General features: G+C 40.9%; 2 protein-coding genes across 2 annotated transcripts; one reads left to right on the top strand and one right to left on the bottom strand.

The window, feature by feature from the left end:
- Positions 1-4,742: 4,742 nt before the first annotated feature.
- LOC113302860 (induced stolen tip protein TUB8-like) lies at positions 4,743-6,138 on the top strand. The gene is made up of 2 exons (XM_026551821.1): positions 4,743-5,022; positions 5,351-6,138. The coding sequence occupies exons 1-2, from the start codon at positions 5,008-5,010 to the stop codon at positions 5,882-5,884; spliced, it is 549 nt and encodes a 182-aa protein (XP_026407606.1). The 5' UTR covers positions 4,743-5,007; the 3' UTR covers positions 5,885-6,138.
- A 134-nt stretch (positions 6,139-6,272) lies between these two features.
- Positions 6,273-11,603, bottom strand: LOC113302852 (E3 ubiquitin-protein ligase UPL5-like). Its single transcript, XM_026551809.1, has 3 exons — positions 9,671-11,603; positions 7,127-7,719; positions 6,273-6,909 (listed from the first exon to the last, which is right to left on the bottom strand). The coding sequence occupies exons 1-3, from the start codon at positions 11,457-11,459 to the stop codon at positions 6,646-6,648; spliced, it is 2,646 nt and encodes an 881-aa protein (XP_026407594.1). The 5' UTR covers positions 11,460-11,603; the 3' UTR covers positions 6,273-6,645.
- Positions 11,604-26,655: the final 15,052 nt, after the last annotated feature.

Raw genomic sequence — 26,655 nt, 5'->3', positions numbered from 1 at the left:
ATTAATTAAAACATGGAAATGACCACAATACCCTGACTACCAAACGTGTGTGTCTACATGCTCATTATATCGAGTACATATCTGCTACACTGTTTATGAAATTCGAGTACATATCCGCTACACTGCTTACATAATTTGAGTACATATCTGCTACACTGCTTACAGGTTAAAAAAAAACAGGATCTCTCTAGTGCTCCACTCCCATTGGACCACTTCCTCCAAAAAGCGCCAACACTCTTAACATCAGACATATTGAACCTGTAAATGTGACCAAAATGTAACAATTAAAACACAACAACAATCCATATATGAATAACAGAACAAAAATGAACAGTACAAGTAATATGACAACATCAAGATTAATACTACCTAACGATGATTCAGTTTTATTTCGGTATTCCATATATGTGCTGACAAAATCATAAGAATTAACTGGCTAAAATCTATGTATAAAACAGATTCAAAGAGCAACTTTTCCAGTATTCAATATATGTATTGTTAATTCACTGTCTAAAACAACTCCACGAAGAAAAATAACTAAATCGAGAGAGTCTTATTTCAGTATCGCATATATGTGCTTATGGACGAAACAACAACAAGTGATAAAACTAAGAATAAAACATAATCAAAAAGCAGTTTGTATCAGTATGCCACATATGTACTGCTGATTCATGAACTAAAAAACAACTGCATGGAATGAATCTATAAAAAAACAGAATCGGAAGAGTATTATTTCAGTATGGAAGATATGTACTTATGGATCAAACAACAACAAGTGATAAAACTAAGAATAAAACAGAATCAAAGGTAGTTTGTATTAGTATGCGACATATGTACTGCTAGATAATACCCCTGAAACAATAAACAAGCATGATTTTCTTAGAAAATAAAGAACGAAAATAACAAGAAAATCAAATTGAGAGTTCAAATAAGCTAAAAACGTCATAATCTAATCAAAAAGTCGAATAATTACGATTAAGATTCATACAAACAGTACGTCATATACGTACTGATGGTTGATACACAAGCAAAACATATAGATGCATAGTAAACACAGAAAATCAGTACGTCATATACGTACTGATGGTTAATACACAAAACCAAACAGAAACAAAACCAAAAGCCAACAAAATGAAACTAAAATATCAGATCTCCAAATGAAACGAACGTAAAACTTGATTTTATAACTAGATCTGGACTATTTTCATCAAAAACCACCAGTACATCATATACGTACTGATGATTAATACACAAAAGCAAATTAAAAACAAACCAAAGACCAACAAAACGAAACTAAAAAATCAGATATACTAATGAAATGAACCTAAAACATGATTATGTATCTAGATCTGAAGTATTTTTATAAAAATTGAAGTAAAAAAATTAACGAATCAAGAATAAAGATCGTAAACACACATAAAACCGAGTTCAATTCCTATTTCCGTAACCCAAAAATCTTAAGTCTTAATTTCTCTCCAAGGAATCAAGAGATATATGTACTGCTGAATCATACAAATTAAGTGATGAATCCATGAGTAAAACAAAATCAAAGCCGATCTAAAACCTAATAAATTAATAAAAAACTGTAAATCATCAAAATCAGTTTATAAAGCTAGGTTTTTGTCAGTACTGCAGATATGTACTGTTGGTTCATACACAAAAATGAACTGAAAAAAATCTAGAACCAATAAAGTGAAACTGATATAATCAAATCTACTGACGAAATGAACAAAAAAGGTGATCATCCGTCTAGATCTGAACTATTTTATAAAAAAATAAACAATCAAGCATAGAGATCAAAACATAATCAAACATCCATAAAACTATTAGATACTAGAAACCCTAAGATAAACATTACTAGAAGAAAATTGATTAAAAAAAAACCTAGACTAACATCAACAGTAAGAAAATCAACTTACCAAAAACTTCATATAAATAATCGAGCTTGGATTCGCGGATCGATCTATATCTTGCAAAAATCTTCATGGGATTATCTCTTCTCTGATAGACAAAACGGGGGAGAACGAAAAAAAGAAGAAGATTTTCTCTACTAGCAGCGAGAGGAAAGAGAAAAAAAAAACGAATCTGGAAAAAAAATGGTTCATCTAAAGTTTATATTCTATTACATTAGGGGGTATTTTGGAGATATCCAAAAAAGTACATGACTTTCTCACACGTATATGGACCCGGAATTAAACTTTTTGGTCCAATTTCTTTTTTTATTTAAATCTTTGGACCTCTGGTTACTGGGCTTTAGTGGATGGACCTGCCACTAACTAAGACTACTATATTAGTACCTATTGGTAATTCCTACTATATTTAATAGTTAGGAAAAATCAAATGCGTATCAGCTATTAATTGGTGGGGGACAGAGGACATAATACACAGACGATCCGGAGCCAGAGTTAGTACCCGTTTATTTGACTGATTAGATTATGAACATGTCATTAGGACAACTAGTGTTGGTGCTTGTGATAACATTCTAGTATGGTGCCCAGGTGGTCTTAATAATGAAATTCGTTAGTTTTTGGAGTGAACGGAGAATCCAAATACCAAATAATGCGCGGCCTGAACATTGGTTAGCAAGCACCACCGCCAGTAGCATTTCCAGTAAATGTAACTTCTAACCCCATGTCATTAGCAGCATTTCATCCGGGAGGAGAAATCCGCTCAGTCGGTGATTAACAGAAATACCCCTCAAATCACAATAATAGATGATAGAAAATCAAGACAGCAGAGGTATGCATTTTCTGCACAAAATAATGTTCCCTTTTGACGATATACTGCATTGAGTCCAAAGATTAAGATATTTGAAGGACGATTCTTATTTGATTTGTGACCAGATTTTGACGTGTCCCGCTTGTCTGATCTGATTAAATGAATTATAATAGATAGCAAGTGAACATCTCAGTCACCGAAATCCTCAAAAGATTAACTCTACCACCGCTCATGTCACGTCTCTGTAACAGCAAGATGTACTGAACATCGTCAATTCACTCAATACTATGTATGGCAAAGCAGAGTAATAGGTGTCAACTTTTTTGCTCCTCATAAGTTTTATATTTCTCTATTTCTACCATCCAAATATTTATCTCACGAACTAAAATCCAGCAGTCTACTTGTAACACCCTTGATGAGATTCTCTTCTACCCATAGTATAGTTTGATCATCTTGGATGGCTAGAGGGAGCTTTTCAAAAAGAGATTTCCTTCCAGGGAGGGACAACAAGTTATGTAAGGGACACATTGCCACGTCAGTTTTGCTATTTTACACTCTTTTTTCAGTATCCATCCCCTATTCCTTTTTGGATGGTTGATGATGTCAAGTAGTGAGATGGACCCCATTCTATCACCGCCCAAGAAGCTTTTCTTGGTTGGCATCTGGTCTCTGTCAGTCCACCTCAGATTGATTTGAAAAATAAAATCATCTTTAGGAATGAAAATAGAAATGGTAATAAAGATGGAAAAATAAACGTCATCTCATTTTTTAAGATTCAGATTTAGGTTGGAAAGTATAAATTAAGTCTTCTTCATCATGGTAAAGCAGAGTAATGGTAAGCTTTTCGTTGCGTACATTAATGCAGGAGGGTGAGCTTTTTCGTGCGGTTTAGCTGTTCATTGTAAGCTTTCTAATGGTAATAATATGATGGACTAGTAATGTAGTGTTAGGGTGTATTAGTATACTTGAATCTGGATTATTGGTGATTCGAAATATGTTGAAACATTCAAAACCTTGGTACACATCCGGTCTCTCATTGAGTAATTAAGAGAACATGGATATAGACTTTATGGCCCCCCAAGTATTACTGCCAGAAGTTAGAACTTAGAACTATCACCGGGTAACTTCCATGTTCCTTCTGACCAGGGGTGCACATATCCTACCCATATCCGCCAACCCTATTTTACCCGCCAGTTTTTTAACCGTATCCTACCCTATCCATTATTTGGCAGATAGGGTGACGGGTAAAGATTTTCTTAACCGCCAGTAAACGGGTAGGGTGACGGGTATAGGACATATCCTATCCACCCTACCTAGGAGTGCACATACCCTATCCATACCCGCCAACCCTATCCTACCCGCCAGTTTTTTAATCGTATCCTACCCTATCCATTATTTGGCGGGTAGGGTGACGGGTAAGGATTTTCTTAACCGCCAGTAAACGGGTAGGGTGGCGGGTATAGTCCATATCCTACCCACCCTACCTGTTGTGCAGCCCTACTTCTGACATGTACGTAGTTCATGAAACTAGTGGCAATAGTAGAAAACTTACCATTGTTACTCAAGTAAAAAATAATAGGAAAGTCGAGAAAGAGAGCCTTTAGTGAGTAGTGATTACTAGCAAACCCTTTAAATAAACAAAAGAAAAACACCAAAACTTCATGAAATTTCAAGTAAGAAAAGACACAAATAATACCAAAGAGAGGTAGAATCACAAAAGATTAAAACACTACACATGAGAAAGATTGACAGATACATAGAGAGAGATGCATGATAGGAGGTTTGTGAAAATGGCTTCCACCATTTGGAGGTTTCTCTAATAAAAGTAAGCAAAGTTATGATAATAATAGAGATGGATAGATGGATAGCTAGGGCCTTATCAGCAAACCAAGAAAAAGCAATCAACTTTTTAAGAAAGGAAAATTATAAAATTACATCATTTACATGTAAATGACATGCTAGGTAAGCAGGCAGCCTAGTCCTTTTTTGCTGAGATTTAATTTGACAGCCATTCTTACGTGTACTGCTAAAGATTCTTCATGTGCCACTGCCACTGCCATCATACCACTTCACTCTCTCTCTCTCTGGATCTCTCATCTCTCTTTCATATGCACTCAACAAGGGTTGGTCTCTATTTGTATCTATAAATACCACTCTTCATTCACCAATTCTCTTCATCACTCCAGTAATCTCTACAATCTAGCATAAGCAATCTAGCTTTCCTCTTGCTATCTCAACTTCTATATCTTTTCCTTTCAAGTTCATTTAGTTTTCACTTCCAATCCAGCAATGGCCACTGTCGAGGTATATATTCAGATACCATCAGATTACTAGCTTTTATTTGAAGTGTTAAGATATCTATAAATCAGAATTTGATCTTCTGCATAACTCATTTCTTAGTCTAGATGACTGTTTTCTATTTGATACGGTTATCTACCCTCTGATAGTATCTGCCAAATATTTGAATTTGTTTTTCTTATCTGTTTGTTTATACTACTATGTTTCTTCACAACATCAATTGGATGGTGGTAAACAAAAATATTGAAACATCTTATAGTTAATTATATGGTTATGATCTTGTTATATTGTCGCCGTTCTAAGAAAATTTAATGTATGATCTTGTTATATGTAGGTTGTATCCGCAACAGCAGCATTGTCAGCCGAGAGAGAAACAGTAGAGGAATTGAACACCACCGCACAAGAAGTTGCTGCAGTACCAACTGAAGAAGTGGCCACCCCAACTGTAGAAGTTGCGGCACCAACAGAAGAAGTTGCAACCCCAATCGAAGAAGTTGCCGCACCAGTTGAAGAAGTTGCCCCACCAGTTGAAGAAGTGGCCCCACCAACTGAAGAGGTGGCCCCACCAACTGAAGAGGTGGTGGCAACTGAGACAGTTGCTGCAGTAGAGCCAAAGGAAGAACCAGTCAAAGTTGAAGCTGAAGAACCAGCTGTTGAAGAAGCTATGGTCCCTGTTGAAGTGGAGGCTAAGGAGGTAGAAGAAGAAAAGGTTGCAGTGGAAACCAAGGAGGTCACACCAGAGGCAGCCGTGGAAGAGACTAAGGTAACAGAAGAGTCAAGTGAGGCACCTGCACCCGTTACCAGTACTGAAGCGCAACCAGAAGAGAAAGTTGAAACTGAATCCCCAGTTGAGAAAAGCCAGGAGTAATGATAATTGATTAAGTGGTGGTATTGATAAGGAGTTGTAGTGCTTCTAGCCGTACTAGTGGTGTTTGTTTAGTATATCCATGCAGTCTGTAAACTGCGGATTGTGTGTTTAAGCAAGTTGGTATTGGTGGATCTATCTTTTTGAGTTATGATGGAAGTAATTAGAATATGCTATCAGTATTAAAAGTGTTTTTAAGTTTAACTATCTTTTGTTTAAATATAATAAAGAGTAATTAATCTGTTACATTTTGGATCTTTCACTAATCACTAGTCAAGTGTAAACTACTGTACACATATAAACAAAGCATGAGACAAAGGCTCAGAAAAACAACTTCACACATACATTATCGCCCCAACTGAAACATAAAAAGCGTAAAACACAATGGAGCTGACAAATCTAACTATATATAATATATATTATGCAATTAGAGAATGTGACACCAAAAGTCTATGCTTGATTCAAGTTTTTCTTTTTTTCTACAACAGATTATTTATTCACATGTATTTGAATAGACCTGAACCCAAAAGAAGATGGGTAATACATAACAGGACAAAAGACTTACTATCAGACGGACCCTCCTTACAGACTATTACTGAAATTAAAGATATAAATGCAAAAATAAGTTATGATCCTAAGACTTCTGTACATACTGCTCCAAATCTCTATATGCAACCAAGCTTTGATTTTTATATCCCACCAAAAGAAAGAAAAGAACCAAACGACCCACCTATTAAGCCTTTTTTTGTGTGTGCGGGTGTCTCTCACCATATGCCAAAGCTGCAGCTCAAGTGTTCTTGGGTGATGATTTCAAGAGATTCCTGCATTTTGGCTTCAGATCTATAGCGCGGAAGACACAACCGATAGAAGCATGTGTGCGCTGAAGGTAGTCTATCATGGGGTTCGGGTGCTCTGTATATATATAATCGAGATTGAAGCCCTCCAAATCCTTCCACTGGCAAGTATTTCACTGATGTCCAGAAGAAAAGAAGTACCCTTTGTTGCTCAACTGACATACCTTCTACAATCTGCAACAGGGTTTTTCATACACTAATTACACCAGAAAATAGATATATAAACTTTCAAAGCATAGTGAAGAAAAGTTTGTTTACTTCTCTTGAATCTCTATGCTATCCTATCAGTAAATGAAATTTTCTTCATTTCTTAGTATATAAATTAAACAACATATCCTAGTAGAAACTGGAAGAATATAGAACTCAAATATCTTACGAAAGAAGATTATACCTTCCAAAACCAGATGATTTGACTATCAGTTTCTTTACAACCATTATACTCGGTGTGCGCCTTCCAGTCCTCGACACATATAGCTCTATCACTTCCATGCAGCATCCGATCAAGATCTTTAAGCTCTAAACTTCGAAAAAAGAACTCACGCATGGATGCATCGCAAAGAATTTCAGAAAAACCCTCAGCGAACTCTCTTACTTGATTTGAGACCGAGTTCACAAAACGATGCTGTATAAGGAGATTTACATACTCTTCCCTGTTACTGCTATTCAACGCGATATTATTTCCTCCTGGACAGAGCTCCTCACTTTTCCTAGATCCTAACTTTTCAATATCTCTGACAAATGTTAGACCCAAACCACCGTCCATATCCAATAATTCAGTATCCATTTCTAAAATTTTCTTGCAGCTCGAATAAAACGAAGGATCAGCATCTCGCACATCTTCCAACGAAACAGTCCCTCCAGCCAATTGCAAGAAAAATGTGCGATCAAATACGATGCCTACTTGCACTTTGTGCACCAACGATAATGCAATTATCCGTCCACAAAAGTGAAAATATTCAAGGTGGAGTGGGTCGACATCGGATGCTGCAATCAGTACAAGATGAACTACCAATCAACATTCTTCTTCTCATGAATTAGAGTTATATAGAGGATATCAGCTCCTCCACAATAATTTTTCTCAGAGAACAGCAATCAGGTTTTGGTACGTGCAGTTAAAATACTTTTTCAACATATATGTCAAGTCAAACAACTTCGAAAATTGGTGATCAATAATAAAGAAAAGATGTAAAACTAAGGAACAAAGAATGCACCAGAAAGTTGTTACTAAAAAATTACCCAGACATTAAAATCTATGGAGCATTATTTAAACACCCTTCAATTTACCTTCCTTCATAAAAAATCACCAAGGGGTACACATTTTAAAGTTTAGTGAAGCTAAATTAGTACATTTTTGAAGCAGGAGACTACTAGTACTTTTTGGCGTGTGAAAACGTCAATCCAACATCCTTCGGAGGTTGACTGGACATAAAACCTAAACGAAACACCAAAACGGTATTTTTGAAGATCCTGAAAATGAGGGGTATTTTTTGTTTCCCTCCAAATCTATATATAACTAGATAAAAAGCTTGGGAAGTCGAAATATACTGCTATGTTATACACAGTGGTTAGAATTTTAAGCGTTGAAACTTTTCAAAACTAAAGTGAAAGCGACGAACCACGAAGACCAGGATAAGATCGTTTGGTAACCCAACTTCAGGTTGTTAGCATAATCCCACTGACTTCCTAAATCAGAGTTTGAAATCTGTATCTAAGTATCTTCAATCTCAAACCTATAATCTGACACCTAAGACCTAAATGATTCTGCTTAGATGTTTATACAAAGTTATTATCCAAGGGGAAAAATGATCTGACAAATGGACAAGTCAAGGACTACAGTTGACCAATTCAACCTATCCATGGACTATATGACGGACCCTTGCCCGAGTCTTGAATAGGGTGTCCAGACAGATCAGCGCAAGTCGATACAAATCAGATAGGGCTCCTAACCAGATCAAATGATATGGCAAGCCATGATTGCAACCTTCTAGTTGTCTGCGTAGATGTGCAAAACGAAATGAAAGTACAAAACAATACATGATATTTTCGTCTATATAGTAGTACTTATGACGATCTAGTACATGATCTTCTACATGTAGATACAAACGACGAGGTCGATATGCAATATGTATATGTAGAAATACAAATATGAGGTCAAAATATACAAAATGAATATGAGAAATACTGTAGTTGGGGCTTCTTGAGTTAGAGCTAGGGCTAGACATAATTGGATTCTTGAGTGTCCTTCGACAAGAAGACAATTTTGTACCAAAATCAGAAACGAACAGTGAACTTCATAAAAATGATTGAACATAACAAGCACACAACTACGAAGGATAAAGCTTCAACTGATACACATAAATGGAACGAGAATATCTTGGAAAATCATGCTTCTGAACTCTAAAGGACGGCAGATGTCTTACGTCAGAGTGTACTGGATGCTAATTTAGGTTGCCTTTTGTAAGTCAGCATGATATCTTATACATTTTAGTCAATGGACTTCGAGCAGTGGAAGGATGTAAGGGATTACGCTAACATGGCAATGATAGTAATAATATGTTCATAGTCTCTAATAGAGTAATAGGTACACATGTCGATAGAGCTTTATATGATGCTGCAGTTAAACTTTCTGATAGAAAAAAACTGTGTAAAACAGGTCCAACTACTGAACTTGTCATTGGCTGCTATTAATTTCTCTACCTTTCCTATGTTTGGGTGACAGACCATGTAAAATCACATGCAAAACATTTTGTTAGTTGGCAGAATTTCAGAACCTTAAATGTAGCTTTTTATTCAGACAATGGCCAAATTGCTACATTTGATCTAGAATTCTGGTATACTGGTGTTATACTTTGTTGGTGTAACGATTAATTAGACATGCTCCTACAAGTAACAAAAAAACGACAAGAGAGAAATGATACTGAAAATGAAAGCGTACCTGGATTAGGAAAGAACCTTCTGTTGTCGTCTTCGCAAGGTAGAAATAAGGCATTCTGTGGATTGAATATTGCTTGACAGACCAAGCAAAACCATTCTCGCAAAACGCCGGGACCAGTCGCTTCCTCATTCTTAAACTCCATGAAAAGTCCACCACCATGCAAATCCTTAGCATCAGCTTTACTTATATACTCAAATGATTCAGCCAATAAATGTTCTCTGTCAATAAGCATTTCAAACAAATGCTCATATTCATCTTTCAACTCAGGAAACAACATCAACGTCAAATGCCTCCTAGATTCAAAAGATGTCAAATCCTTATGCTCAAGAATCCAACGATGATCCTCACTCCTCCTTGCATTCCTAATAAGAGCGTTTAGAGCAACCTGCCTTGACCTCAGAACAGAGAGAACATTTTCTTCAGCACCTTTATAAAGTTTGGAAAGAGTATTCAGTGCCTTCAAAATAGAAAGATATTGACCCCACCCACTTCGAAGACTATCAATTTCCCCTGTACTTTTGCTGACCGGTATCTCCATTTTTTTCAAGCATTCATCAATTTTTTCAAGAATTTCTAAGAAAATAACATGAAGTGATCCTAGCTCAACGATATAACAGGGGCGTAAATCAGTCAAACAAATAGGCAGATGACCCATCCCGCCTAACTGGTCCTCAATTGCGTTACGCAAGGGAATCAAGAATGCATTAAAATCACGAACATCACCTAATAATGACATCACAGCAATTTGGGGTGAATTTATAGAAGACTCTAAACCCTTTATCACCTTACGTCCCAGCTCAGATACAAATGGAAACAACTCCTGAATTACAACAGATGCCTCCGCATAGCTAAAACATCTACTCCTGTGCACAACTTGAATAGTTTCCAACATTGTCCCCAGCGTGTTTCGGCAAGAAATATAGAGTGGATTGTCTTGAGATGTTTTACTAAGCAACTTACAGAACTCTAAAATGATGGAAACAGAATGAGTTTGTAATTCTTTTGTTTCAGTATCAAGAGTAGGGTTTAAAAAGAGTTGGATCGCCTCTTCAGCACACTCTTTGTTACCTGCAATCGGTGAAACAAACATCATAACCAGAGCTGCTGCTGCGCCTGCAGATACAAATATCTGAATATGACCAAAACTCACATCATTATCTTTTCTTATCTTAAATAGCGAAGCCATATCAATAAAGATTTTAACATCACCGATAACTGTATTTGCACAACGACGTTCACCTCTACAAAGACTACATATTGTTGAGATCAACTGATTAACAACTTTCCATGTTTTGGGATATTCAGTACTTCTCATCCTTCCAACCAATTGAAGTTGTGCATCGTTCTGTATCGAATAATCTTCAAGGGTTTTATCCATCTGAAGTTGCTTTCCTCTATAAATTAAACCTTGCTCAAACACAGGAATTCCAGTCATTTTTCTAATTTGTTCATGAACAGATTCAACTGTATCATCAGAATTTGCATGTATAACCTTTGTATTACCACCAGACATGTTTCTCACGAAGAAATGTAAAGTCTTTGATGAAGACCCAATACATCTAGTACTACTACTGCTACTAGTATAAGAAGACACTGATTGATTATTAGTATCAAGAACCCTAGTTTTAACATCATAATTAGCATCAAAATCATCTCTTTTCATCTTCACATAAACTAAATCAGGGTATTCTTGGTCTTCATCATATTCATCTAATTTTCTTTTGGAAGAGATACGATCGAGGAGTGATTGAGGAACGCAATCGATCGTTCTTGTTCCTAAATGAGACATTGAATCATTGAAAAAGAACAATTACTTACCCAGTTTTCGAAGAAAATTCCACGAGAAATTGTGAAAACCCTGATAAAACCCTAACCCTAGAAATTTAGGATTTTTTTTTTTTTTTTTTTTTTTTGGAGAAACCAAAGTGAGGTAGCGAGCAAGGAGGAGACAGAGAAAGAACAAACGTAATCAGGCCGAAATTGCGAATTTAAGAGAGTAGGAACTTTTTAGAGAGAGAGAAAGCGGGGCGCGTAAAGTCCACATCATCAGTGAAAATTATACGCTACCTCTATAGTCTACGTATTACCGACGAGTAAAATATCATGCTCAGCCTTATCAGTTTGGGCAATTTTTCCATTGTTAAATAATTTAGTGTTGGGGAGTTTCGCGGTTCACCCTCGGGTTATTTGTATTTTCTATTCAATGATTTTATAATTAGGGCTGTCAACGGCACTTAACATAACAAATAATGGCTCTGCCGCTATCGTTGTCATTAAAATTAGCGGTTAACCGATATCCGTTAAGTGCCGACGAAATTATGAAATTCAAAACCATTACCGTTACGTTGGACTTACCGGATAACGGATAATTTTCCAATAATTTCCGTTAAAAAACCTAACAGCTACACCACCCTCTTCACTGAGTACCAGTATCATCTCAGATCATCAACACTTCCATTTCACATAACTATATCTGCAATCAACACCAACAATGCACATAATCATTCATCTCACATCACCAGACCCATTTGAATCATCCTTGCTATTCATTAACCACAACAGCAGAACCATCCTCTCTGTGAAATTGATCCATATTTGATTCCAACACAAACTCATCCATCCAATTTATTGCCTTTTCTTGGCTCAATTTCTTGTTGTAAAATCAAATTGGATACAAACCCATCCCTAATTTCTACTCAACCTCGTCATATATTCATCAATCAAACCCATATGAACAACAACAGTAGCAGCTTGTTCTTCTTGCTTTATTCAAAACCAATTTCAATAATTCAAAATTTGTATTCTCGTAAACAAAATCAAACCAAACTCTTCACTAAATCAAACTAAACTCTCCATCAAATTCTAATTTTACAAATCACTTCTGAACCCCTAAATTAAATTTGAAAATCAAAATTGAACTCAAAATATAATTTAAGAAAAACCCTAGAAAAGAGATGAAGAGATGATGTTGGTAACTAAGAGTTTCGGACGAATTAATGAGCAGAAGAATAAGATTCATAAGAGATGAGGAGAAGAAGGCATGAACGAGGACTGGATAGGTAAGGTGTTTTCTTACTTTCTCTTCGATGTGAATGAAAATATGTATGGGCTAAAGGCTAAATGGATGAATGGGTATATATGTTAGCGGGTAACGGAAATAAGGCTAACGGAAACGCCTAAACCGGTGTCGTTACGTTAACACAAAAATATCCGTTAAGTTATCGGTTACGGCTAACGGATATAACGGAACTAAACCTAACGGAAACCGGGTAATCGGATACGGCTAACGGATAACGGATATCCACTGACGAGCCTATCTATAACTGTGTCACGGTATTACTCGCTGAATTTGCACAATAATATTTTTGACAAGAATCTCGTTTTTCTTTTAACTTCTTTTATATTCCATAAATACAAACATTCAAACATAGCTTTGTGCCGCGCATTACGGGAAGGGGAACAAGTTCCGAACAAAAATAACACACACAAGCTTATAACAATGAAATCCTTTTCACAGACTTAGGAAAAGATTACAAAAATCCTATCCAAGTAGTGGATTTACAAGCTTATTACCAACTAGGTTTAAACTCACTCTGTTGCAACAATGGTACCTCTCTTGTTTGAAAACTACTGAATACAGTGGGCTTCTGGGCTATTTATATCGCCAAGATCAAAACCAAATCAGCGCACAACTTGTTGCACAGCCGATTGACATCCATCTATCCATAGGCAATTTCCCTAACTGCCAACTTTGAGTTTTTTCATCATTGTAATTCGGCATGGCACTCATAATTTTACCATACCAACTACGAGTTTTCCTACTTTTAACAATGTCGAGCTAAAAAAAAAAAACAAATTTCATCTCGTTCAATCCTATACCTGAGTATTTTGAGTACTTGTATCTTCAGCTTGTTGATATTTCTGGGTTGGTTCCTCACTTGAACCTTCATTCTCTTAATTTAAGATTTTTTTCATTGAATTTTGGTTATCAACAAAATGTTGGAATTACGAATCGTTCTTATCAAAAGCAACGTAAACCCTCTTCTTCTGGTGTTTGAGGGTGAAAACGGTTTCTGCTGATTTCGGATGTGTGGGTGAGAAAAAAGTCTAAATCCTAAACAATGTACTGCAAGGGAGTACTTTATCAATCTGTTCAAATCCGGCCTAAACCAAGAAATGGCCGTTCCAGACTTGCTTCGTTCACAAAGTGGAGGAGAAGGGTTGGTTTTGGGGAGGGAAGCGAAGAGAGTGTTGAGAACAGAATAGTTGATTCCGGAAGAGTAGTTGTTTGACGACTCGTATCAGAAAATGGGAAGCTAACAGATGGGAAACTTAGCAAAATGTTTTCTGAGTGTTGTATGCTCCTGACCAGAACCTGTTGTTCGGTGGAAATAGGTAAGACCTATTTATACAATTCGAAGTGAAACGTACTCTGGTCTCGTAAGAAATGGAAACGGGTGAGTATATGGGAGGAGGTGGTAACCGGTAACGCCTATAATTGATGTTCCATAATGAAGGAAAGTGTTTCACCATTACTCGCCGTATTTACTAACCGCCTCATCCTTATGACACTGTCTTGTAACGGGCGTAGTGTACGCCGCACGTTGTAAACCGCCAAATCAATACCCCAATGAGCATCCCCCAGTTTGTGACATGTGTCGATGTCTCGAGTCTTTTCGTGGAAAACATGTAGCATGTTGCTGTTGTTTGGAAAGTTGAGCTTGGGAGACTTTCCGGCTCGGTGGTGACCTTCGACGGTCGAGATTTTGCATCTTGAGAGGAAGGGTAGTCGTTGATTATTGCAACCCTTCGTTTGGTAGCCAGTGGCATGAAAGCATGGCCGGCATGGTTAGGCATGGCCAAGCTAGGATTTTGGCATAGTTTAAACGCAGCCAAAAACTAGGGTTTTGGTATTGTTTGGTCGCGGCTAAATTAGGGCTTGGCGTCGGGCCAAAGGTTGCCATGCGTTAGCTGGTAACCTTGGACGGCTAAGATCCGCATATTAGATGGAAAGGTGGTCGTCGATTGTTGCAACCCTTCGTCTTGGCAGCCAACGTCGTGAAGGGAAAGGCTGGCATGGTTTAGGCGCGACAAGGTGGATGGCACAACATGCCATTGGTACATGTGGCATGGTCGGCATGCCTTGGCGCGGTTTAGGCGTGGCCAAAACTAGGGTTTGGGCCAAAGGTTACCATGCGTTGGTTGGTGACCTTGGACGGGTAAGATCTGTGTCTCAGATGGAAGGGTGGTCGTTGATTGTTGCAACCCTTCGTTTTGGTAGCCAACGTCGTGAAGGAAAGGCTGGCATGGTTTGGGCGTGGCAAGGTGGCTGGCACGGCATGTCATTGGCACATGTGGCATGGTCGGCATGCCTTGGCGTGGTTTAGGCGTGGCCAAAGGATTTGGCGTTTGTAGCCAAGTTGGTGATGTGACCAAAGGATAGGCGTCGTAACCAGGTAGATGCCGTGACCAAAGGATAGGCGTCGTAGCCAGGTTGGTGCTGTGATCAAAGGATAGGCGTCGTAGCCAGGTTGGTGTCGTGACCAAGGGATTGCCACAAATCGTTTGGTGGCAAGTTTGTATGGCTGAGATTCGTATCTCAGAAGGAAGGGTAGTCGTTGATTGTTGCAACCCTTCGTTTGGAAGCCAGCGACATGGTTGCATGGACGACATGGCTTTGGTGTAAAGTGGAGCTCCTGGAAGTGTGCGACTTGCAAGGGAGTCGCTTGCGGCTTGGAAGGGAGCCGTCGGAAGTGTGCGGCTGTGTCTAAATTAGGGTTTGACATACCGAAACCCTAATTAGCGCCCTTTACTAGAATCGTCGTAGAATTCACGTACGGACTCGGATTTTGACGATCCCCCCTCCATTTCGATCGGAAAAGAATTCCCTATCTCCGAAAGAGGGAATATTTAGGTTTTGATCTCGTTTGGGTGGTGAAAACAGCCCGACAGTAAAAACCAGGAAGAATTCAGGAGGGATGGCGGCATGGCCAAAGTTAGATTTTGGTGGCACAAGCCAAATAATTTGGCGTCAAGGCCAAAAGGTCGCCACAAGTCTTTTAGTTAGGTGGCGGACTTGGACGGCTAAGATCTGCACCTTAGATGGAAGGGTGGTCGTTGATCGTTGCAACCCTTCGTTTTGGCAGCCAGCGGCATGAAGGCGTGGCCGGCATGACTTTGGCACGGTTTAGGCGTGACCAAGCTAGGATTTTGGCATAGTTAGGCGCGGCCAAAAACTAGGGTTTTGGTATAGTTTGGACGCGGCCAAAATTAGGGCTTGGCGTTGGGCCAAAGGTTACCACGCGTAGGCTGGCGACCTTGGACGGCTAAGATCTGCATCTCAGATGAAAGGGTGGTCATTGATTGTTGCAACCCTTCGTTTTGGCAGCCAGCAGCATGAAGGCGTGGACGGCATGGCTTTGGCACGATTTAGGCGTGACTAAGCTAGGATTATGGCATAGTTAGGCGCGGCCAAAAACTAGGGTTTGGCATTAGTTTGGGCGCGACCAAAGTTAGGGCTTGGCGTTGGGCCAAAGGTTACCACACGTTAGCTGGCGATCTTGGACGGCTAAGATCTGCATCTCAGATGGAAGGGTGGTCGTTGATCGTTACAACCCTTCGTTTTGGTAGCCAGCGGCATGTAGTAGGTCCGGCGTGGCTTTGGCATAGAGGCGTGGCTGACATAGTTTGCCATTGGCACGGTGGCGCGGATGGCATGGTTGGCATGCCTTGGCGCGGAGACGTGGCTGGCATGGTTTGCCATTGGCACGGTGGTGCGGTTGGCATGGTTGGCATTCCTTGGCGCGGAGACGTGGCTGGCATGGTTTTCCATTGGCACGGTGGTGCGGCTGGCATGGTTGGCATGCCTTGGCGCGGAGACGTGGCAGGCATGGTTTGTCATTAGCACGGTGGTGCAGCTGGCATGGTTGGCATGCCTTGGCGCGGAGACGTGGCTGGCATGGTTTTCCATTGGCACGGTGGCGCGAGAATTAGGGTTTGGTATATACGAAGATAATGTCAGTCAATACTAAGGGTTCTGCCGTGGAACATGACACATGTATATTAAAAAAAAAGGTACCCTGGTAATTCTTACGTAGGCATGTTGATTGATTCAATAAATTCGCTAGTGTTCGTAGTGACGTGATGTCATATGTACAGTTTTACGATTTTACCCCTAAGCTAAAAACCACCATCAACATTAAGTTCCCTGCTTAGCTCGGAACAGGAGCATTGTTGCGAGGTAAGCATAAGATGGTGACAGTCAAGGACAAAATCGAAATGACGAGTCATGAAAAATGGTCAGGAAGACCCGGCTAACCTTTTTCGAGAGGTAAGGAGAGTTCGTGATGCTCGTGTTGGCGCCTTGCATAAATTCTTCTCGTGGTACTGCAGGTTAGGTTGCGGAGTGGTAGAGGTCGGTTGAGATGCAAGGTGTTGGCCTCGATCTGGAATGGTTGCGCGCCTTCCGGGTTAGGATTTGGAACGCGGAGCGGAGCTGCTAGCATAGACTTGGCGTGAAAGGAAGCCGCTGGCATTGGATCGGATTGGGATTAGCCATCAGCATTGGTCGGCTTTGACTTGGAGCCGTTAGCACTTGATTGGCTTGGAATGGGAGCCGTCAGCATTGGTCGGCTTGGACTTGGAGTGGAGCTAGCTTGAGTTCCTCGGAAGGATGACGATTAGCTTCAGTTCCGTGGAAGGATGATGACTTGCTTTGGGAAGATAACAATTTGCTTCGGTTCCCTGGGAAGGTGACGACTGGCTTCGGGAAGATAATAACTTGCTTCAGTTCCCTGGGAAGGTGACGACTGGCTTCAGGAAGATAATAACTTGCTTCAGTTCCCTGGAAAGGTGACGACTGGCTTCGGGAAGATAATAACTTGCTTCGGATTTTAGCATGTTGCAACCCTAATTAGTGCCCCTTACTATAATCGCTGTAGAATTCTCGTACGAACTTGGATTTTGACGGTCCGCCCCTCCATTCTAAACGGAAAAGAATTTCTTATCTCCCTTCGCGGGAATATTTAGGTTTCGAGCTCGTTCGGCAGGTGAAAACAGCTCGACAGTAAAATTCAGGAAGAATTCAAGAGGGATGTTGCGGGAACGAGGTGGCGTAGTCGCGCGCAGTCATCCGTTTCATGGAGCAAGAAGGAATCTTTATTTTTTTCAAACTCTAGAAACTCCGTACGCCTGAAAAGAGATATTGACCTTCTTCTGTTTTATGTGGCCCTTCCGGATCCGCGCCTTCGTCTGCAGTGTCTCTCCAATGGATTCCAAAATTTACCGAACTTCGTCGCATTCTTGGAACGGATGGATGAAATATGTACTCGGCAACGACCATGTTAGGGCTAATATTGGAGATTTTGGTTACGTTGTCGATCAATACTCGGCTTTAGTTTGTTCAGTTCCTAGACTTTCTGACCGTGATGATGATGTGTTGTGAATGATTGTATGGTCGAAATCTTCCGACGCCACTGGATAAAATAGATGAGTTGGGGGACGTTCCGTTGCCGATGTATTGCTATTAAAGTCTTCAAGGACTTTGTTCCAAGCGAGATCCTTCGAACCATCTTCTGAATCTTGGACTATCCTGGTTGATGGGAGTGAAAGCGTCCCATGTTGGTAGTCCCCATGTGTAGCATACTTTCATTGCATCGCCTTGAATCCACGTCCACGGGATTCGATGCAAGCTTATTGTACTCTTCTGGATGTGATGCCGGGATGCTCAAAATATCACATGGATGAAATATTCTGGGTAGCGAAGAGGTAGAAAACGATAGAGTTATGTTGTTTATCGTAGCTCCCTCTTTTTCTTCAGGAAAATGTTTCAGCCGCGTCTCTAGAGTTATCTCACGGATCTCTGATGGTCGTCGGGATGGACTGAGATGATCAGTGCCCAGTCGCGCTTTTCTTTAGTTTCTGAAGTTGTTTCCTATGGGCAGGCTTGGGATCCTTCACGGCCTCGTAGAGTGTCGAAGGAGTCTTCTATACAGAGAGGTGATGATATTCTTGCGCTGCACCCTTGAAGAGTAGATGAATTTTTTGTGGCTATGGCCTTTTGGTTGACTGTGTCTTCTGAGCTTTGACAGTGAAGGGATTCCGTGTATATCCTCAGTCCCCAAGTATGGTTTACATGTTTCCATATTTGTAGTGATTGTTGCTTTGGTGAAGCTCTGGCTGGTATCAACAAATGGGCGGCAACAATTCTTGGTAGCAGATGTAATCAGAAGAGACTGCATTGTCGTGGTAACAAGGTAGGTTGGCTGGAATTGTATGGGAATCCATGGAAGTAAAAGGATTGGCTGGATGCATTAGCGAGCAAGCTGTCCATGATCACGAGTTTTGGCGGGATGGATTAAAAGGAGGTCATGACTACGAATAATGGTTGGCTGTGATCATGATCCTTGACATGGGGAGCGTGGTGGTATGACCTTTTGCAGGAAGAAGCGGCGTTGAAGCAGCTTCGTCCCTTGGAGAGGATGTTGAAACTTAAAAAGCCAAACACTGAAGCTTCGGCTTCGGATCCTGGAGCAGCTTATGGAGAGAACGCTGAAGTGGAGCGGCTGCTGGAGCGAGCGTTGAAGCGGAGCCTCTGTTGGAGGACGTTGAAGTGAAGTGGCTGTTGGAGAGAACGGTGAAGCGGAGCGGCTGCGTTAATCAGTGTGTTGTCAAACTGGACACCCTTCAAGCGAACAATGGTTAGGATTACCCAGTTCCATTTATCAATTTTGCTTTCCAGGAGAGGTTGGGGTTTTGGAACGACTTCTCTGGTTGGAAACAGCTGATTCCCTGATGCAGTGCGGTTGAGGGATGCAAATATGTCTTGACGCTGCGCCTTGGGGAAATACAGAATCTCACATAAGTGTTTCATCATAGACTGCACGATTTTGTGGGCGAAGTCCCCGGAAATCATGCAGCTCCTGAAAGGAAGAAAGTCTTTGTGAAATCAGGGGGGTTGCTGATCTTTTTTGCCTCGATTTTGGAGAATTCATTCCTGAGCTTTACGTGTGATGAAATTGGATTGCTGATTCCCTTCTACTGGGCGTTCAAGAGCAACGCTGGAAGGATGAAAGCTGTTAGCGCTGGAAAGGATGCAAGCCGCTGGCGCTGTAAAGATGCAAGTTGTTAGCGCTGGAAAGGATGCAAGACGCTGGCGCTGTAAAGATGTAAGCTGTTAGCGCTGGATCGGATGCAAGTTGCTGGCGCTGTAAAGATGCAAGTTGTTAGCGCTGGATCGGCTTGGAATGGGCGTTGGCTTGTTCTTGCGGGCCCAGTTGCCTCTTTCCATTTGTTTTCTTTTTTTCTTGTGTTGGCGCAAATCTTAGCCATAGGTGTGCCTTCCATAAATTTGTAGAAATACTGTTCTTCTGAACTGGTGTAAACCCTAGCCGTAGGTATGAGTTCCATAAACTTGTAGAAATATTTCATCATAATCAATTCCTCTTCGAATATCACCGTAGTAACGTCAGCTAACTCATGAATAGTGACGGGTAATCATTATTATGCAAAGTAGGCACGCACAGGTAGGTGACTGCCATTGATTTCACAAAGAACTGGGCGTTAGGGTTTCCCCTTTTTTGTTTGAAAGGAAAACAAAGCGCCTGGTTTATGGTTTGGTTTGAATTGATAGATAACCATTATCTATGAGGGTTTTGGATTATCCTTTGGAATGAATGGTTTTAGGATAACATTGTTTTGGTTATGATTATAAGTAGCATAAATATCTCAGGAATTTTTTGGAACCATGAACGTTGCATGTCGGTAGATGACATGAGGTGAAACATAACATGGCTATCGGTTTAATTATTCCCGTGAAAACTTGAAATAGTAAACCATGTATTTAGTCTAGGAAAGACTTACTCGGTTTTTCGGATCTCCTGATGAAAAAGGAATCTTCCGGGTGTAAGACCGAGTTTTGTGGGAAGCACCGCCATGATTGTGGAAAGTCCCTAATCGTCTCCGAGTCATATAATCGAGTCTTCGATCCCTGGTCGGATCATTTGCTTTTAACCTCTAGGCAGTCCCCAGTCATCCCTTGCCGTGTCAAGACTGATAATCGCGTCGTCTGGTAGCCGAGTCGTCGATCCCTGAGCGGATCGTTTTCTTCTACCATCTTGATGTCTGGGTCGAAGTATGAGATCGAGGATTGAAAATTGACATTGTAACCGAAAGATCAATCTCCCATTGTGGTCGCCAATTGTTTGAGGGTGAAAACGGTTTCTGCTGATTTCGGTAATCTCGGGTGTGTGGGTGAGAAACAAGTTTAAACCCTAAACAATGTACTGCAAGTGAGTACTTTAGATTCGAGAGATCAATCTGTACAAATCCGGCCTAAACCAAGAAATGGCCGTTCCAAACTTGCTTCGGTCACAAAGTGGAGAAGAAGGGTTGGTTTTTGGGAGGGAAGCGAAGAGAGTGTTGAGACCAGAATAGTTGATTCCGGAAGAGTAGTTGTTTGACGACTCGTATCATAAAATGGGAAGCTAACAGATGGGAAAGCTAGCAAAATATTTTCTGAGTGTTGTATGCTCCTGACCAGAACCTGTTGTTCGGTGGAAATAGGTAAGACCTATTTATACAAGTCGAAGTGAAACGTACTCTGGTCTCGTAAGAAATGGAAACGGGTGAGTAAATGGGAGGAGGTGGTAACCGGTAATGCCTGGAATTGATGTTCCATAATGAAGGAAAGCGTTTCACCATTACTCCCTGTATTTACTAACCGCCTCATCCTTATGACATTGTTTTGTAACGGGCATAATGTACGCCGCACGCTGTAAACCGCCAAACCAATACCCCAATGAGCATCCCCCAGTTTGTGACATGTGTTGATGTCTCGAGTGTTTTCGTGGAAAACATGTAGCATGTTGCTGCTGTTTGGAAAGTTGAGCTTGGGAGACTTGCCGGCTCAGTGGTGACCTTCGACGGTCGAGATTTTGCATCTTGAGAGGAAGGGTAGCCGTTCATTATTGCAACCATTCGTTTGGTAGCCAGTGGCATGAAAGCATGACCGGCATGGTTAGGCATGGCCAAGCTAGGATTTTGGCATAGTTTAGGCGCAGCCAAAAACTAGGGTTTTGGTATTGTTTGGGCGCGGCTAAATTCGGGCTTGGCATCGAGCCAAAGGTTGCCATGCGTTAGCTGGTAACCTTGGACGGCTAAGATCCGCATATTAGATGGAAAGGTGGCCGTCGGTTGTTGCAACCCTTCGTTTTGGCAGCCAACGTCGTGAAGGAAAGGTTGGCATGGTTTAAGCGCGGCAAGGTGGCTGGCACGGCATGCAATTGGCACATGTGGCATGGTCGACATGCCTTGGCGCGGTTTAGGCGTGGCCAAAACTAGGATTTGGGCCAAAGGTTACCATGCATTGGTTGGTGACCTTGGACGGCTAAGATCTGTGTCTCAGATGGAAGGGTGGTTGTTGATTGTTGCAACCCTTCGTTTTGGCAGCCAACGTCGTGAAGGAAGGTGGCATGGTTTAGGCGCGGCAAGGTGGCTGGCACGGCATGCCGTTGGCACATGTGGCATGGTCGGCATGCCTTGGCGCGGTTTAGGTGTGGCCAAAGGATTTGGCGTTTGTAGCCAAGTTGGTGACGTGACCAAAGGATAGGCGTCGTAGCCAGGTTGGTGCCGTGACCAAAGGATAAGCGTCGTAGACAGGTTGGTGCCGTGACCAAGAGATTGCCACAAATCGTTTGGTGGAAAGTTTGTATGGCTGAGATTCGTATCTCAGGAGGAAGGGTATCCGTTGATTGTTGCAACCCTTCGTTTGGAAGCCAGCGGCATGGTTGCATGGCCGGCATGGCTTTGGTGTGAAGTGGAGCTGCTGGCAGTGTGCATCTTGCAAGGGAGTCGCTTGCGGCTTGGAAGGGAGCCTCGAGAAGTGTGCGGTTGTGTCTAAATTAGGGTTTGACATACCGAAACCCTAATTAGCGCCCTTTACTAGAATCACCGTAAAGTTTACAAGAATCGCCGGAAAATAATTCCCTATCTCCCAGCGCGGGAATATTTAGGTTTTGAGCTCGTTTGGGTGGTGAAAACAGCCCGACAGTAAAAATCAGGAAGAATTCAGGAGGGATGGCGGCATGGCCAAAGTTAGCTTTTGGTGGCACAAGCCAAAGAATTTGGCGTCGAGGAAAAAAGGCCGCCACAAGTCTTTTAGTTCGGTGGCGGACTTGGACGGCTAAGATCTGCATATTAGATGGAAGGGTGGTCGTTGATCGTTGCAACCCTTCGTTTTGGAAGCCAGTGGCATGAAGGCGTGGCCGGAATGGCTTTGGCACGGTTTAGGCGTGACCAAGCTAGGATTTTGGCATAGTTAGGCGCAGCCAAAAACTAGGGTTTTGGCATAGTTTGGACGCGGCCAAAATTAGGGCTTGGGCTGGGCCAAAGGTTACCACGCGTTGGCTGGCGACCTTGGATGGATAAGATCTACATATCAGATGGAAGGGTGGCCGTTGATCGTTGCAACCCTTCGTTTTGGCAGCCAGCGGCATGAAGGCATGGCCGCCATGGCTTTGGCACGGTTTAGGCGTGACCAAGCTAGGATTTTGGCATAGTTAGGCGCGGTCAAAAACTAGGGTCTGGCATTAGTTTGGGCGCCGCCAAAGTTAGGGCTTGGTGTTGGGCCAAAGGTTACCAAGCGTTAGCTGGCGACCTTGGACGGCTAAGATCTGCATCTCAGATGGAAGGGTGGTCGTTGATCGTTACAACCCTTCGTTTTAGAAGCCAGCGGCATGTAGTAGGGTCGGAGTGGCTTTTGCACAGAGGCGTGGCTGGCATAGTTTTCCATTGGCACGGTGGCGCGGCTGGCATGGTTGGCATGCCTTGGCGTGGAGACGTGGCTGGCATGGTTTGCCATTGGCACGGTGGTGCGGCTGGCATGGTTGGCATGCCTTGGCGCGGAGACGTGGATGGCATGGTTTGCCATTGGCACGGTGGTGCGGCTGGCATGGTTGGCATGCCTTGGCGCGGAGACGTGGATGGCATGGTTTTCCATTCGCACGATGGTGCGGCTGGCATGGTTAGCATGCCTTGGCGCGGAGACGTGGCTGGCATGGTTTTCCATTCGCACGATGGTGCGGCTGGCATGGTTAGCATGCCTTGGCGCGGAAACGTGGCTGGCATGATTTGTAATTGACACGGTGGCGCGAGAATTAGGGTTTGTTATATACGAAGATAATGTCAGTCAATACTATGGATTCTGCTGTGGAACATGACACATGTATATATATATATATATAAAAGGTACCCTGGTAATTCTTACGTAGGCATGCTGATTGATTCAATAAATGCGCTAGTGTTCGTAGTGACATCATGTCAGATGTACGGTTTTACGATTTTACCCCTAAGCTAAAAACCACCATCAACATCTAGATAACCAGAAAATTCACCAACATCAAATTATTCACTAGAATCACTCATTTTCCTCATCTCTAAACACCACAGAGTTTTCAATTTTGCTTTCAAAACTTCTTTTTTATTTCTTCTCTAAACTAACTCTATAACCAACTCTAATTCATTTAATCCATGTTAAAATTTAACAAACAAAACAGAATTAATTAACAACTAATTAATTAAGTGTAAATTAGATTTTACATAAAAATATATGGATAGGAGATTCTGGAAATTACTTCAAAATATCTCTATGTTTAATAATAACCAGGTATCGCTCCAGCCTACTGACAGTGCTCAACCATTTTGCGGTTAGTCGACGCTTTCAACGTTGTTAGCTTAAGCTAATATTTTTGTTTCTTCCATATCTAGAGTCAACAAGGCTTGCAACCCTGCCCGGTCAATCCCTTTCCCATTGGTCGGTCCCTCTTCTGCCACTCTTTGGTCGGTCCTTCTACCATATTAGGTTTTACTACCTAATGTTTTGACAAGCATAATTCTAATTAGGTATAAGCACCAATTATTTTGATATTGGCCTTGCTACCAATATTTTGATTAATTTATTTATATTGGTAGAATATAAATTAATAAATTAGGTATAAGCACCAATTATTTTGATATTGGCCTTACTACGATTTTTTTTATTAATAAATCAATAGGTTCCTGCTACTAATATTTGATTAATTCAGCTATCAATATTATATGCTGGTCTTGCTACCAATATTTCGATTAAATCATTCAGCCGCCAATATTTCATTGGTATGGCTACCATAGTAAATATTACAATCTCTCGACTTTGTAATTTGAATCACTTTCAACACGGTAAATCGAGATCAAGTATTGTACAATCATTGATAACATTAGCATTATTGATTTTCATATGATTTCATATCAAATGCTTGACACTACAAACATATCAAAATACATATATATATACATATATATATATGCTTACAAAACATGAGTGTATTATGTGTAACACGGCTGAGATACATTGGCTATTCTAACTAGCGGCCATGATCTTCCTTTACCTCCCAGTATAATAATCCTGATATATCCTTGCTTCCCTTCCCACGTCAGAGTTATTATACTTCCATCTTAATTGCGGATTCATTGTAACGACGCAGTAGGGTAATCTTCATTGGTTTTCAATTTTCTCCTCCACAACGTGTGAGAGTTATGATCTGGGATGAGCGTAGAAACCGGCGATTGACGCCCATATCATTAGATGCCTTTTAATTCATTCTTCCCACCTTTCAAATTCCTGAACGGATCAAAAACCTTTTGCGGCCTTGGATTCTCACTTTAACCACCTAAGATTTCCAAAACCAATTAAATATTTTGCGACTATACAGAACTGAAACGCTCATACCAACATTAATTGGGATCTCTCTATAAAATATCAAATCCAATTCGAGAGCAGCATTCGTTCCACCGGTTTTGAACATGTGGGTTTTATCTCTTTTCTTGCTTCCCAATAAATTTTCTCTCAATCATTTTTTACTTTCCGTTCATGCAAGGTAAACTTTACTTTTTCAGTTGCTATGATAGTGTTGTTGTGTTGTGCTCGATTTTGTGTTGTTTTCGTTTTTCCTTTGATGTTGTTGTTGTATCCATTCAGGTTTAATAATGTTGCTATTTTGGACTTAATTTTTCCTGATGAAATGGTTATCTTCAATTTACAGTGGATATCAAGATAACATACGAAATGGCATCGCAAATGAATTGCAAACCTCAGGAGGTACCATCCTCAGTTGCTCAGGACAACTTCAAGAGTTTACGGTCCCTTAACGAAGGAAAACAAGCGTCCTTACTGTTTGGGTAACTAGGAAACATGAAGATTTGGAATTTATGTCTACCAATGACGTTACCAGCGTCGATAAGGTAATCGATCTGTTAATTGCATCCCCTCCACTGTCCAGCTCAGACGATCCAAACATCTAGGAAGGAAAAATGTGAAGTTTAAGAGAGCAATATACAAATACATTCAGTTTAAAAAATCAAACATTATTGTTGGCATCATCCAGTTTGCTTGCTAGAGTCCTTTTGTTTCAATATTAGGCTCATTAAACTTACTGCTAGAAATGGTTTTGCAGGTCTTTAAATAACAGTCTGGCTCAAATTAAAGAACGAGGTGTGTTTCTGACATATTATCTTGGCGTGATCGTTTTGGAGAATAGAAGAGGGATAGTGTCGATTTGTTCCATCCGGTTTCGGGATTTTGTTGATGCAATATTAAGGGCATTTATCACTGTTTATGTTGTTAAATTTGGTTGTTGGTGTGCGATTTTGGAATCCAGAACCTGCTATGAAATCCTTACCGGCACAACACCCACTTGGTTTTCTTTTTTGATTGTGCAATCCATATAATATAACATTTATCAATAAGATAGGGGTTCAAAAATGCATGGCTTATATCCCACCCTGATGAGTATTTTGAGTTATCCCATCTGTTCATCTTGAGTCCCTCATGGAAAAATCCACTTCTTAAATACAATCAGTTTTTAAGCTTCTCTTTTCCTTTTCTCTTAAGAATTGAACATGTGCATATATATACGCTCCTCAAACGATAGGTTTGATTCGTTGATTAGCTT

Source organism: Papaver somniferum, chromosome 1 (assembly GCF_003573695.1).
Source record: "Papaver somniferum cultivar HN1 chromosome 1, ASM357369v1, whole genome shotgun sequence".
NCBI classification, from domain to species: domain Eukaryota; kingdom Viridiplantae; phylum Streptophyta; class Magnoliopsida; order Ranunculales; family Papaveraceae; genus Papaver; species Papaver somniferum.
Note: the sequence above shows the minus strand (reverse complement) of the source record. Positions and strands in the feature narration are given on the sequence as shown.